Source organism: Rana temporaria, chromosome 3 (assembly GCF_905171775.1).
Source record: "Rana temporaria chromosome 3, aRanTem1.1, whole genome shotgun sequence".
NCBI lineage: Eukaryota > Metazoa > Chordata > Amphibia > Anura > Ranidae > Rana > Rana temporaria.
The window spans coordinates 486,962,150-486,975,254 of record NC_053491.1 but is presented as its reverse complement, the minus strand read 5'-3'; the positions used below and the strand labels follow the sequence as shown (position 1 = coordinate 486,975,254).

General features: G+C 43.9%; 1 protein-coding gene across 1 annotated transcript in view; it reads right to left on the bottom strand.

Moving 5' to 3' along the window:
- Positions 1–2,303: 2,303 nt before the first annotated feature.
- The window catches only part of LOC120933742 (natural killer cells antigen CD94-like), a 51,569-nt gene continuing 40,767 nt past the window's right edge, over positions 2,304–13,105 (bottom strand). The window contains exon 7 of the mRNA XM_040347116.1: positions 2,304–2,693. Coding sequence (XP_040203050.1) covers positions 2,555–2,693 — 139 coding nt within the window. The 3' untranslated portion in view covers positions 2,304–2,554. The remainder of the gene's footprint in view (positions 2,694–13,105) is intronic.

Here is a 13,105-nt window from a genome sequence, read left to right as displayed (position 1 = left end):
AAGCATGAGATCGAGATTTGTTTTTTTTTTACTGATCTCATGCTTACTAGCCGTAATCGCGGCTTTGTTTACTTCTGGGTACCCAGGCGTGACGTCATCACATTGCGCCAGGGCCTCCGATTGTCATACAGATGACTGGTGACCATCTGGTCACCAATCATCTCTATGCTTCCCATCCGGTGCTGGACGATTCTTTCTCCAGGCTCCCGATGGCACGGGAGAGCCCGGAGAAGCACCGGATGGCGGCGGGAGGGGGGGATGTCCAGTTCACCAAGGAGGGTCTGTGGCAGAGACTTTTCCTTAAGTTCCAGTTCACCAAAGAGGGTCTGTGGCAGAGGTATCTTTCTGAAGCTCACCAAGGAGGGCCTGTGGCAGAGGTATCTTTCTGAAGCTCACCAAGGAGGGCCTGTGGCAGAGGTATCTTTCTGAAGCTCACCAATGAGGGTCTGTGGCAGAGGTATCTTTCTGAAGCTCACCAAGGAGGGCCTGTGGCAGAGACTATTTCCTCAAGTTCAAGTTTACCAAGGAGGGTCTGTGGCAGAGACTATTTCCTCAAGTTCCAGTTCACCAAGGAGGGTCTGTGGCAGGGACTCTATCCTACAATTGTCCGAGTGATACTCCACCTGGCGGTCAGTAAGAGAGGCCTGTCCAGGTACACTAAACCCACTCCGGCGGGAGTGGCGCAGGGAAGTGTTACGTTTGGGAGCAGGACTTGTTTCCTATCATCACGCCTGAATCTGCTGTTCTCTTTCTTCTTCAGCTTTACTTTCCTCACCACAAGTTTACTGTTTTTACCCGACTGGGCAATAAAGAGCACAGCAAAGAGCACCTGTCCTGGACATTCCTTTACTTCTACTATATGCAATACGCATCATTCACCCCTAGGAATTCGGAGGAGTCATGAGGTAATGTGCCACCCAAAAATCCAGCAGCTTCTCCGGGGGGGTAGTGCTACAATAATAATTAATAAATAATATTATTACTAATGTCATACAACATTAGAATTCTTCTATAGCTTGTGGGCGGAGCATTCGACCGGAAATGTATGATCGCGGCGTCGTACAGTTCAGCTGCTCCGTCAAATCTTCTTAGAACATTTGACAGACACCATAAGCCTTTAACCAGTTAACAACCGCCCTATAGACAAAATACGTCTACAAGGCGGTTGCTTAACTCTGGGAGGACGTCCATGGAAGTCCTCCCAGAATCGCGCTCCCTTGCGCCCTCTGGGGCGCGCACACGGGAATGTCTGTGATCGCCGGGTCCTCCGGACCCAGCGGATCACGGAGCACGGTAAATCGCCGCTGATAGCGGCGGTTTACCACGTGATCGCTCCGTCCAATGACGGAGCGATCACTAGTAAACAAACCGGCGTCATGTGATGACGCCGGTTCCTCCCTCCCCTTTCTGTACCGAACGGTACAGTGTGAGAGAGGAGAGGGGGGAGAGCGGAAGCAGCAGCAGCTGCTGCGGGCTGGATCTGTGACAAATGCAGTCACAGATCCAGCCATCCATCCATCCCTGTGCAATACTCTGCAATAACCCCCCCATACTCTGCAATACCACCAATACTCTGCAATACCCCATACTCTGCAATACCCCATACTCTGCAATACCCCACAATACTCTGCAATACCCCACAATACTCTGCAATACCCCACAATACTCTGCAATACCCCACAATACTCTGCAATACCCCACAATACTCTGCAATACCCCACAATACTCTGCAATACCCCACAATACTCTGCAATACCCCCCATACTCTGCAATACCCCCCATACTCTGCAATACCCCACAATACTCTGCAACGTCGCCTATGGGGATTTTTAAGTAGCAAAGTTTGTCGCCATTCCACGAGCGTGTGCAATTTTGAAGGGTAACATGTTGGGTATCTATTTACTCGGCGTAACTTCATCTTTCACATTTATGCAAAAGAATGAAGAAAAAATACTAAATTTGCTAAATTTTATAACAGAAACAAAGAAAAATTCATTTTTTTTACGGAATTTTCAGTCTTTTTTCTCTTATAGCGCAAAAAAATAAAAAAACCAACGGTGATTAAATACCACCAAAAGAAAGCTCTATTTTTGTGAAAAAAAGGATGAAAATTTCATTTGGGTACAGTGTTGTATGACTGAGTAATTGTCATTCAAATTGTGAGAGCACCGAAAGCTGAAAATTGGTCTGGTTATTAAGTGGGTTTACGTGCCCAGTGGTCAAGTGGTTAATGACAGATTCGACCGGATCGGATTTTCGGGCGAATGCATTTTTTTTAACGAAACAAAATAAATAAAAACGAATTTCGGGAGTCACTAAATAAATGTATTTTTCGGACGAAAACTAAATTCCGAAACAAAATATTTCAGTGTGCACACGTCTAATATAGACCCCATGGTATATGGGCTCAATGGAAATAAAACAGAGCAAAAGCAAAAATAAAACATGGAGAAAAAGCAAATGGTTTCCCACAACCTCCTAGTACAGTCATGGAACTCCTGAAGCATGGAAGAAGATATAGAGAGAAGAGAGGTCACAGTATACGGAGCGTATCTCAGCACCTCCACTGAGCTTTACATATGGAACGATTCTTATCACCACACTTGACGTCAAACACTGACTGCCGGCTTTTCCAAATCTCTGCGCAGTTTTCATCATTTAAGTTGGTGGGTTGACTTTCATTCCACAAAGTGCTAAAAGAAAAAAAAAATACGAAAGTCAGAATATTTCACATGTGGGCCTCCCTCACACCGCCGTTTTCATGCGGCCACCGGATTCCAGCGGCTGGAATAACTGCGCCCTGCGAATAGCGGAGGCCTCTCGGCCTATATAATCTAACAAGAGGCGGACAGCAGCCGCCACCATAAAAAGATAAGTAACAAACTAGTAAATGCAGCTACGTGGATCTCATGATGAACGATCATTTACCAAAAAATACACAGTATTGTCAAAAGTATTGGGACACCTGTCTTTAGACACACACACAAACTTTAATGGCATCCCAGTCTCAGTCCGTAGGGTTCAATATTGAGTTGGCCCCGCCCTTTGCAGCTAGAACAGCTTCAACTCTTCTGGGAAGGCCGTCCACAAGGTTTAGGAGTGTGTCTATGGAAATTGTTTGACCATTCTTCCAGAAGAACGAGGAAAAGACGATCCGCACCCCAGTCGTAGGTCTTAAACAATGTACGTATTTATTGACAAGCCACAGTAGCCACAAATGCAAATAGGAAAGGTTGACGCGTTTCAGCCTATAAGGCCTTAGTCATGTGGTTATGACTAAGGCCTTATAGATTTAAATGTGTTTACCTTTCCTATTTGCATTTGTCTACTGTGGCTTGTCAATAAATACGTTAATTATTTCAGAGCTACGACTGGAGTGCGGATCATCTTTTCCTCATTATTCTACGCAGCCAGCCACTGTGGATCGAGCACCCGGGAGCTCTGCTTTCCATGTGATGATTGGGTAGTAGCACTGACTTTTTTGTTTATATTCTTCCAGAAGAGCATTTGTGAGGTCAGGCACTGAAGTTGGATGAGAAGACCTGGCTCGCAGTCTCCGCTCTAATTCACCCCAAAGGTGTTCTAAAAGGGTGAGGTCAGGTCAGTCAAGTTCCTCCACCCCAAACTCGCTCATCCATGTCTGTATGGACCTTGCTTTGTGCACTGGTGCAAATCATTTGATGGAGGGGGGATTATGGTGTGGGGTTGTTTTTCAGGGGTTGGGCTTGGCTCCTTAGTTCCAGTGAAGGGAACTCTTAAGGCGTCAGCATACCAAGACATTTTGGACAATTTCACGCTCCCAACTTTGTGGGAGGAGTTTGGGGACGGCCCCTTCCTGTTCCAACATGACTGCGCACCAGTGCACAAAGCAAGGTCTTGGCTAATTATTAGGGATCAATTGATTTCTCCGTAAGTCTGCAATTGTTGCACTTTTCTCCTCTGCCGCTAGGTAGCCGGGTACCTGGTGGCAAATAGATATGAGAAGGGCAATGCAAGGTCAGGTTATGGGTATATGGGGTATCTCAGCCAATGGGCAGGGGTTTTCTTGAATCCTTTGGCCTGCTGGGAGAACCTATATATTTGGGTGGAGTCAAGTGTTCTGTGCCACCTCGACGGCTGTCTGGGTGGATGTGTGTTGTATTGCCCGGACTGCTAAGCCAGAGATGAGGCCTATCCTGGGCACATCTGGGTGCTAGGCTATCTGGGGGCCTATCCAGAAGCAAGAGAGCAGTGCAGGGTTTTTCATTACGGCTTGCAGTCCAACCAGAAGTAATGGTTCTACCGGCCGGAGAACCTGTCGTGATCGGAGGTAGAGGGGAAGCTGTCACCACCAAGGGACCATCCACCTTATTACCAGGAACCACAGTGAGTAACTGAAGCCAGTACCGGAGCAGTATTCTCACCAACCAAGGACGGTGAAGAATCGGGAAACTTTAGCGGGTATCAAGCCAGAGACCCAGCCAGTGGAGGTGACACTCGCAGAGCAGCCTTGTGTGTCAAGTAGTGTTGAGCGGAATACGCCATATTCGATTTCGCGATATATCACGAATATATAGCCGAATATTCGTGAAATATTTGCTAAAATCGAATATTCGTGATATTTTATAAAAAAAAAATTTTTTGCAAAATTTCGCTAATGCGAATGCGAAATTGATTGCGAAATTTTGATAACTGTGGTAGGAGAACTCTGATTGGCTCTGATGCAAAAGAAGGGCGGAGAAAGTATTTTCGCGAATATTCGGAAATCGAATATTGGTGATATTTTATCGAAATTTCGCTAGTGCGAATGCGAAATTGATTGCGAGATTTTGACAACTCTGATTGGCTCTGATGCAAAAGAAGGGCGGAGAAAGTATTCGCGAATATTCGGAAATCGAATATTGGTGATATTTTATCAAAATTTCGCTAGTGCGAATGCGAAATTGATTGCGAGATTTTGACAACTCTGATTGGCTCTGATTCAAAAGAAGGGCGGAGAAAGTATTCGCGAATATTCGGAAATCGAATATTGGTGATATTTTATCAAAATTTCGCTAGTGCGAATGCGAAATTGATTGCGAGATTTTGACAACTCTGATTGGCTCTGATGCAAAAGAAGGGCGGAGAAAGTATTTTCGCGAATATTCGGAAATCGAATATTGGTGATATTTTATCGAAATTTCGCTAATGCGAATGCGAAATTGATTGCGAGATTTTGACAACTCTGATTGGCTCTGATGCAAAAGAAGGGCGGAGAAAGTATTCGCGAATATTCGGAAATCGAATATTGGTGATATTTTATCGAAATTTCGCTAATGCGAATGCGAAATTGATTGCGAGATTTTGACAACTCTGATTGGCTCTGATGCAAAAGAAGGGCGGAGAAAGTATTCGCGAATATTCGGAAATCGAATATTGGTGATATTTTATCGAAATTTCGCTAATGCGAATGCGAAATTGATTGCGAGATTTTGACAACTGTGGTAGGAGAACTCTGATTGGCTCTGATGCAAAAGAAGGGCGGAGAAAGTATTCGCGAATATTCGGAACACGAATATTCGCGATTGCGAATATTCGGCAACATAAAAGGATCGCCTCAGCTTAGCTACTCGGCCCAGGGTCTCTAATCATACCAGCAATGCTTTTAGACGTCGATAGGATGTGATCTGTTTTAAAAATAAATTTGAAAAAATTTGAATATTCGGAATTGCGAATATTGGCCGCGAAATTCGAGTTATTCGCGAATATTCGAATATGCCATATTCGTAACGAATATTCGCAATGCGAGGGACAGAGCAGGCCAGTGGGGTGAAGCTTGAGAGATATATGGAGTGCCAAGCTAGGGACCCAGCAGAGAGGTGGGGGTGATGTTTGAGGAAGATACCACTGTGAACATTGGAGGACCACAAGGGATTCAGTGGCAGTGGATCATCTAGTCTAATGAGAGAGACTGCAAGCTCAGTGGGCTGAAGAACCACAAGAAGTGATTGTGAGACGGAGAGGCAGAACGGGGAGATGTAAACAAGGCATTTCCCTGTTCTGTGACATGACAGGGATCTACTGCTCCCTGTCATCGGGAGCAGCGATTGCTGTGATGTCAGTGGTAGCCCACCCCCCACAGTTAGAATCACTCCCTAGGACACACTTAACCCCTTCATTGACCCCTAGTGTTTAACCCCTTCACTGCCAGTGTCATTTAGGCAGTAATCAGTGCATTTTTATAGCACAGATCGCTGTATAACTGACAATGGTCCCAAAATAGTGTCAAAAGTGTCCGATGTGTCCGCCATAATGTCGCAGTCACGATAAAAATCGCAAATCGCCGCCATTCCTATTTAAAAATAATTATAAAAAAATGCCATAAATCTATCCACTATTTTGTAGACTGTATAACTTTTCCGCAAACCAATCAATAAACGCTTATTGCAAATTTTTTTTTTTTTTTTACCAAAAATATGTAGAAGAATACGTATCGGCCTAAACTGAGAAAGAAATTTTGGGGTAGATTCAGGTACAATTGCGCATTTTTTGCGGAGGCGCAGGGCAACGTTTTTGCCCTGCGCCCCCGCAAATTTTCTGCGCTACCCGCGATTCACGGAGCAATAGCTCCGTAAATTGCGTGTGCGCTCCGGCAAAATGCCCGACGTAAGCGCGCGCAATTTAAATGATCCCGTAGGGGGCGGGAATCATTTAAACAACAACAAAAACCTGGGGAATGCCCAGGGAAAAACCAAGCCTACTTACCGACCAGCTTGCAGAAAACCAATTAACCTGTCTACAGTATGCGTTAAAAACAGGGGTTCGGTCCGCACGCATTTGCAAACGCATGCGTGAGCCACAGAGCCGCGCCAAGGCACCCTGTAATATCTGTGGTCCTAACACTAAACAATGAGCGTCCCCACAGTGGAGGCACATGCATTCATTTAAATTAGGCGCGTTCCCGCGCCGATCGTAGAGCACATGCTCTGTCGGGAAACTTTCCCGACGTGCATTGCGGCAAATGACGTCGCAAGGACGTCATTTGCTTCAAAGTGAACGTGAATGGCGTCCAGCACCATTCACGATTCACTTACGCAAACTACGTAAAGTTCAAATTTCGCAACGCGGGAACGACGGGTATACGTAACATTGGCTGCCCCTGCTAATAGCAGGGGCAGCCTTACGCGAAAACCGCTGTACGCAAACGACGTAAACTGCGTACGCAGGGCTCGCGTAACATTGTGAATCGGCGTTAGTATGCAATTTGCGGCCATCGCAAGAATGCAGCCTAAGATATGCGCATATCTTAGGCTGCAGTCGGCGTAACAAGGTTCCTGAATCAGGAGCATTTGTTACGCCGGCGCAAGTAAGCAATTGCGCTGCGTAACTATGGTTACGCAGGCGCAATTGCTCTCTGAATCCGGGCCTTTGTTTTTTTTATATATTTTGTGGGGATTTTTATTATAGCAAAAGGTAAAAAATAGGTTTTATTTTTTTTTAAATTGTCGCTCTATTTTTATTTATAGTGCAAAAAAAAAAAAAGCGCCGAGGTGATCAAATACCACCAAAATAAAGCTCTATTTGTGGGAAAAAAAGGACGTCAATTTCGTTTGGGAGCCACGTCTCGCGGCCGCGCAATTGTCAGTTAAAGCGACGCAGTGCCGAATCGCAAAAAGTGCTCTGCTCAGGAAGGGAGTAAATCTTTCCAGGGCTGAAGTGGTTAAATGTCAACAAAGGGAAGCTTATATAAGATTTATTTGGGTACAATGTTGCACGATGGAGTAAATATTAATCAAAATATTACAGCCTTAAAAATAAATAAAAAAAATGGCCTTGCATTGGTGGTGTCACTGAAAAGAAAAAAAAATATTCCTGTGCCGGTTGTGTTGCTAAGAGAAGCAATTTCCCTGTATTGACGCCGTCAAATGAAGCAAAATTTGGTGCTGCATCAGGGTCAGTGAAGGAAAAATGTCCCTGCATCCGTGGTCAGTCTGAGGAGAACTCCTGAGTGCATATTGGGCAGATTGCAGGGCACAGGAGTGCATATCTTGCAGGGCGTGTGGTTTAGCAGCAGTACATATTGTGCAGGGCTAAGGAAGGAGTACTGCACAGGGTGCAGGGCTCTGAAGTGTATATTGCAGGGCATGTGGTTTAGCAGTGCATATTATGCAGGGCTCAGGAGTGTGTATTGCTCAGGATGCAGGGCTCAGGAGTGTGTATTGCTCAGAATTAAGTGCTCAGGAGTGTGTATTGCTCAGGGTGAAGGGTTCAGGAGTGTATGTTGCGCAGGGCTCAGGAGTGTGTTTTCCTCAGGGTAAAGGGTTCAGGAGTGCATGTTGCACAGGGTGCGTGGCTCAGGAGTGTGTATTGCACAGGATGCAGAGCTCAGGAGTGTGTATTGCACAGGATGTGGGGGCTTAGGAGTGTGTATTGTAAAGGGTGCAGAGCTCAGGAGTGTGCATTGCTCAGAATGCAGGGTTCAAGAGTGTGTATTACTCAGGGTAAAGGGTTCAGGAGTGTATGTTCCACAGGATGCAGGGCTAAGGAGTGTGTATTGCACAGGATGTAGGGTTCAGCAATGTGTATTGCACAGGATGCAGGGCTCGGACGTGTGTATTGCACAGGATGCAGGGCTCGGAAGTGTGCATTGCACAGGATGCAGGGCTCAGAGTGTGTATTGCAAAGGGTGCAGGATTCAGGAGTGTGCATTTCACAGGGTGTAGAGTTTAGGAGTGTGTATTGCACAGGGTGCAGAGCTCAGGAGTGTGTATTGCTCAGAATGCAGGGCTTATGAGTATGTATTGCTTAGGGTGAAGGGTTCAGAAGTCTGCATTACTCAGGGTGAAGGGTTCAGAAGTGTATGTTGCACAGTGTGCATGGTTCAGGAGTGTTTATTGCTTAGGGTGAAGGGTTCAGGAGTGTGTATTGCTCAGTGTGATAGTTTCAGAAGTGTATGTTGCACAGTGTGCAGGACTCAGGGGTGTGTATTGCACAGGATTCAGGGCTCAGGAGTGTGTATTGCACAGGATGCAGGGCTCAGGAGTGTGTATTGCACAGGATGCAGGGCTCAGGAGTGTGTATTTCACAGGATGCAGGGCTCAGGAGTGTGTACTGCAAAGGGTGCAGGATTGAGGAGTGTGTATTGCACAGGATGCAGAGTCCAGGCGTGTGTATGGCTCAGAATGCAGGGCTCAGGAGTGTGTATTGCTTAGGGTAAAGGACTTACAAAAAATCGTTTTTGTTTAATTTTTTTTTTTTTTTTCGGAAATCCGAAAATTTGAAAATCTGTAAAAAAGAAAATCTGTAAAATTCGAAATTATAACGAATAATAACTAACTATTAAATTATAGGTATTAAAATTTCCTTTCAAAGTTTGTGAACGTAACGAATACAAATGTATCTAAACAAATGGAATGGAACAAATTATTATCAAATAATAAAATAATATGTTTTTATTATTATTGTTATTTATTATTATTAGATCGTTACGTTCCATTGGTTTAGATAATTCGTAACTTCAGATAAATTCCTACTCATTACGTCCACTAACAGCCAAATTTAAAAAGGAAATTCCAATACCTATAATTTAATAGTTAGGTTTTTATTTGTTATTATTTCCGATTTTCGGGTTTTCGAATATTTGGATTTTCATTCTTTTGAATTTTTAGATTTTTGTTCTTATTTTCAAATTTTCAAAATTCCTAATTCCGAATTTTAGAATTTCCAAACTTCCGAAATTTCTAATTTCCGAACTTCTGAAATTTTGAATATTCTAAATGTATACGCATGCTCATCGTTTTTTATGTAATTTGTTGGTTTTTCAACAGTTGAGATTTCTATCTGTTGTTTTTTAACCGCTTAACGACCGCCGCGTGTATATGTACGTCCACAGAATGGCACGTACAGGCAGATGGGCGTACATGTACGTCCTTGCCTTTCCGCGGGTCGGGGGTCCGATCGGGACCCCCCCACTACATGCGGCGGTCGGAAACCCGCGGGGAGCGATCCGGGACAAGGGCGCGGCTATTCGTTTCTAGCCACCCCCTCGCGATCGCTCCCCGGAGCTGAAGAACGGGGAGAGCCGTATGTAAACACAGCTTCCCCGTGCTTCACTGTGGCGGCGTATCGATCGAGTGATCCCTTTATAGGGGAGACACAATCGATGACGTCAGTCCTACAGCCACACCCTCCTACAGTTGTAAACACACACTAGGTGCACCCTAACTCCTACAGCGCCCCCTGTGGTTAACTCCCAAACTGCAACTGTCATTTTCACAGTAAACAATGCAATTTAAATGCATTTTTTGCTGTGAAAATGACAATGGTCCCAAAAATGTGTCAAAATTGTCCGAAGTGTCCGCCATAATGTCGCAGTCACGAAAAAAATCGCTGATTAGTAGTAAAAAAAAAAAAAAATAATAAAACTATCCCCTATTTTGTAAACGCTATAAATTTTGCACAAACCAATCGATAAACGCTTATTGCGATTTTTTTACCAAAAATAGGTAGAAGAATACGTATCGGCCTAAACTGAGGAAAAAACATTTTTTATATATGTTTTTGGGGGATATTTATTATACCAAAAAGTAAAAAATATTGCCTTTTTTTTTTAATTATTTTTGTTTATAGCGCAAAAAATAAAAATCGCAGAGGTGATCAAATACCACCAAAAGAAAGCTCTATTTGTGGGGAAAAAAAGGACGTCAATTTTGTTCGGAAGACCACGTCGCACGACCGCGCAATTGTCAGTTAAAGCGACGCAGTGCCGAATTGTAAAAACGCCTTTGGGCATTTAGCAGCATATTGGTCCGGGGCTTAAGTGGTTAACAGGTGAATCCAATCTGCAAACATATCTCTTTATTCACCCAAATCACTTGTGTCTGGGATTTGGAATGTTAATGGGGTGGACCCGTGCACATGCCAATCACTGTCACAAGACACGTGGCCACTCATTAAAATAAGAAGAAAAGAGGTTTAACCTTAAAGTGGATGTAAAGCCACTCTCATCCTTTCTAAACTACTGCCATAGTGCTGATCTATACGGAGATAGATGCCTCCTGCATGTATCCTCACCTGTCACATGTCTCCCCTCTGTCTGTTATAAGAACTGAAAAACTGCAGATTCTGTGGGTGGATCTGTTGTCTGGAGCTCAGTGGGTGGAGTTGTGATGTCAGTAGACTCCCCACCCACCTCTAAACTCCCCTTACACTAAATTCTGCTATGATCACTAACATCCAGTCAAAATCCAGAAAAGTAACCGTATGACTTCAGAAAAGGAGTGGGGGTGTGAGTTAAAAAATAATGCCTGTCTCCAGGCTAGTGCATGAGATATGTAAATAACCTGTCACTCACAGCAAGGGGGGCGGAACGGACCAAGGTTTTTCTCTGTTAGTCCGTTTTATCTCACTGAACAATAAAAGAGGATTGCTCAGCGCTGGATTAACTCTGTGTGGCAAGACTGGGCACAGATGATAGGAAATCTTTTACTCTACATTGTGACAGCAACAAAAAAAAAAAAATTGGGGTTTACATCCACTTTAACCACTTAAGGACCCCCCACTGTATATATACATCCTATTTTTAAAGCTGAATATCTCGGTAACGGTAGCAGCTGCTGCCAGAACCGGGATATCCACCTTTACAGCGGGCGGCCGTGTAAACGATAACGGCGGTCTCCGCGGCGGATTTGCCGCGAGATCGCCGTTATCGGTGGCGGGAGAGGGCCCCCCCCCTCCCGCCGCTTTTCCGCGCCCTCCGCCGCTTACCGGAGCCGTCGGTAGCGGCGGAGGAGATCCGATGCTGCCGCCTGGAGAGCGAGGACTTGAGTGAGGGCAAGATGGCCCCCACCCGTCCTCATAGCTTTGCTGGGCGGAAGTGACGTCAAAACGTCAGTCCCGCCCAGCCTCTTAAAGAGACAATTTTTTTTTTGTCATTTTTTTAAATGACAAATTTTCCTTTTTTTTTTTTCTTGCATTTAAGTCTAAATATGAGATGTGAGGTCTTTTTGACCCCAGATCTCATATATAAGAGGACCTGTCATGCTTTTTTCTATTACAAGGGATGTTTACATTCCTTGTAATAGGAACAAAAGTGATATTTTTTTTTTTTTTATTTCAGTGTAAAAAATAATAAAATTAATAAAAATAAATAAGAAAACAAAAAAAAAATTTTTTTAAAGCGCCCCGTCCCGACGAGCTCGCGCGCAGAAGCGAACGCATACGCGAGTAGCGCCGCCATATGAAAACGGTATTCAAACCACACAAGTGAGGTATCGCCGCGATCGTTAGAGGGAGAGCAACTCTGCTACTCTGTAGCTCAAAAAATGCAACCTATAGAATTTTTTAAACGTCGCCTATCAAGATTTTTAAGGGTAAAAGTTTGACGCCATGCCACGAGCGGGCGCAATTTTAAAGCGTGACATGTTGGGTATCATTTTACTCGGCGTAACATTATCTTTCACAATATATAAAAAAATTGGGCCAAATTTATTGTTGTCTTATTTTTTAATTCAAAAAAGTTAATTTTTTCCAAAAAAAGTGCGCTTGTAAGACCGCTGCGAAAATACGGTGTGACAAAAAGTATTGCGATGACCGCCATTTTATTCTATAGGGTGTTAGAAAAAAAATATATATAATTTTTGGGGGTTTTAAGTAATTTTCTAGCAAAAAAAACTGTTTTAGTCTTGTAAATCCCGAATCTGAAAAACAGGCTCGGGGCTTAAGTGGTTAACCACTTACCCCCCGGACCATATTGCTGCCCAAAGACCAGAGTACTTTTTGTGATTCGGGACTGCGTCGCTTTAACAGACAATTGCGCGGTCGTGCGACGTGGCTCCCAAACAAAATTGGCGTCCTTTTTTTCCCACAAATAGAGCTTTCTTTTGGTGGTATTTGATCACCTCTGCGTTTTTTATTTTTTGCGCTATAAACAAAAATAGAACGACAATTTTGAAAAAAATGAATATTTTTTACTTTTTGCTGTAATAAATATCCCCCAAAAATATATAAAAAAACTTTTTTTTTCCTCAGTTTAGGCCGATACGTATTCTTCTACATATTTTTCGTAAAAAAAAAAATCGCAATAAGCGTTTATTGATTGGTTTGCGCAAAAGTTATAGCGTTTACAAAATAGGGGGTATCTTTATGG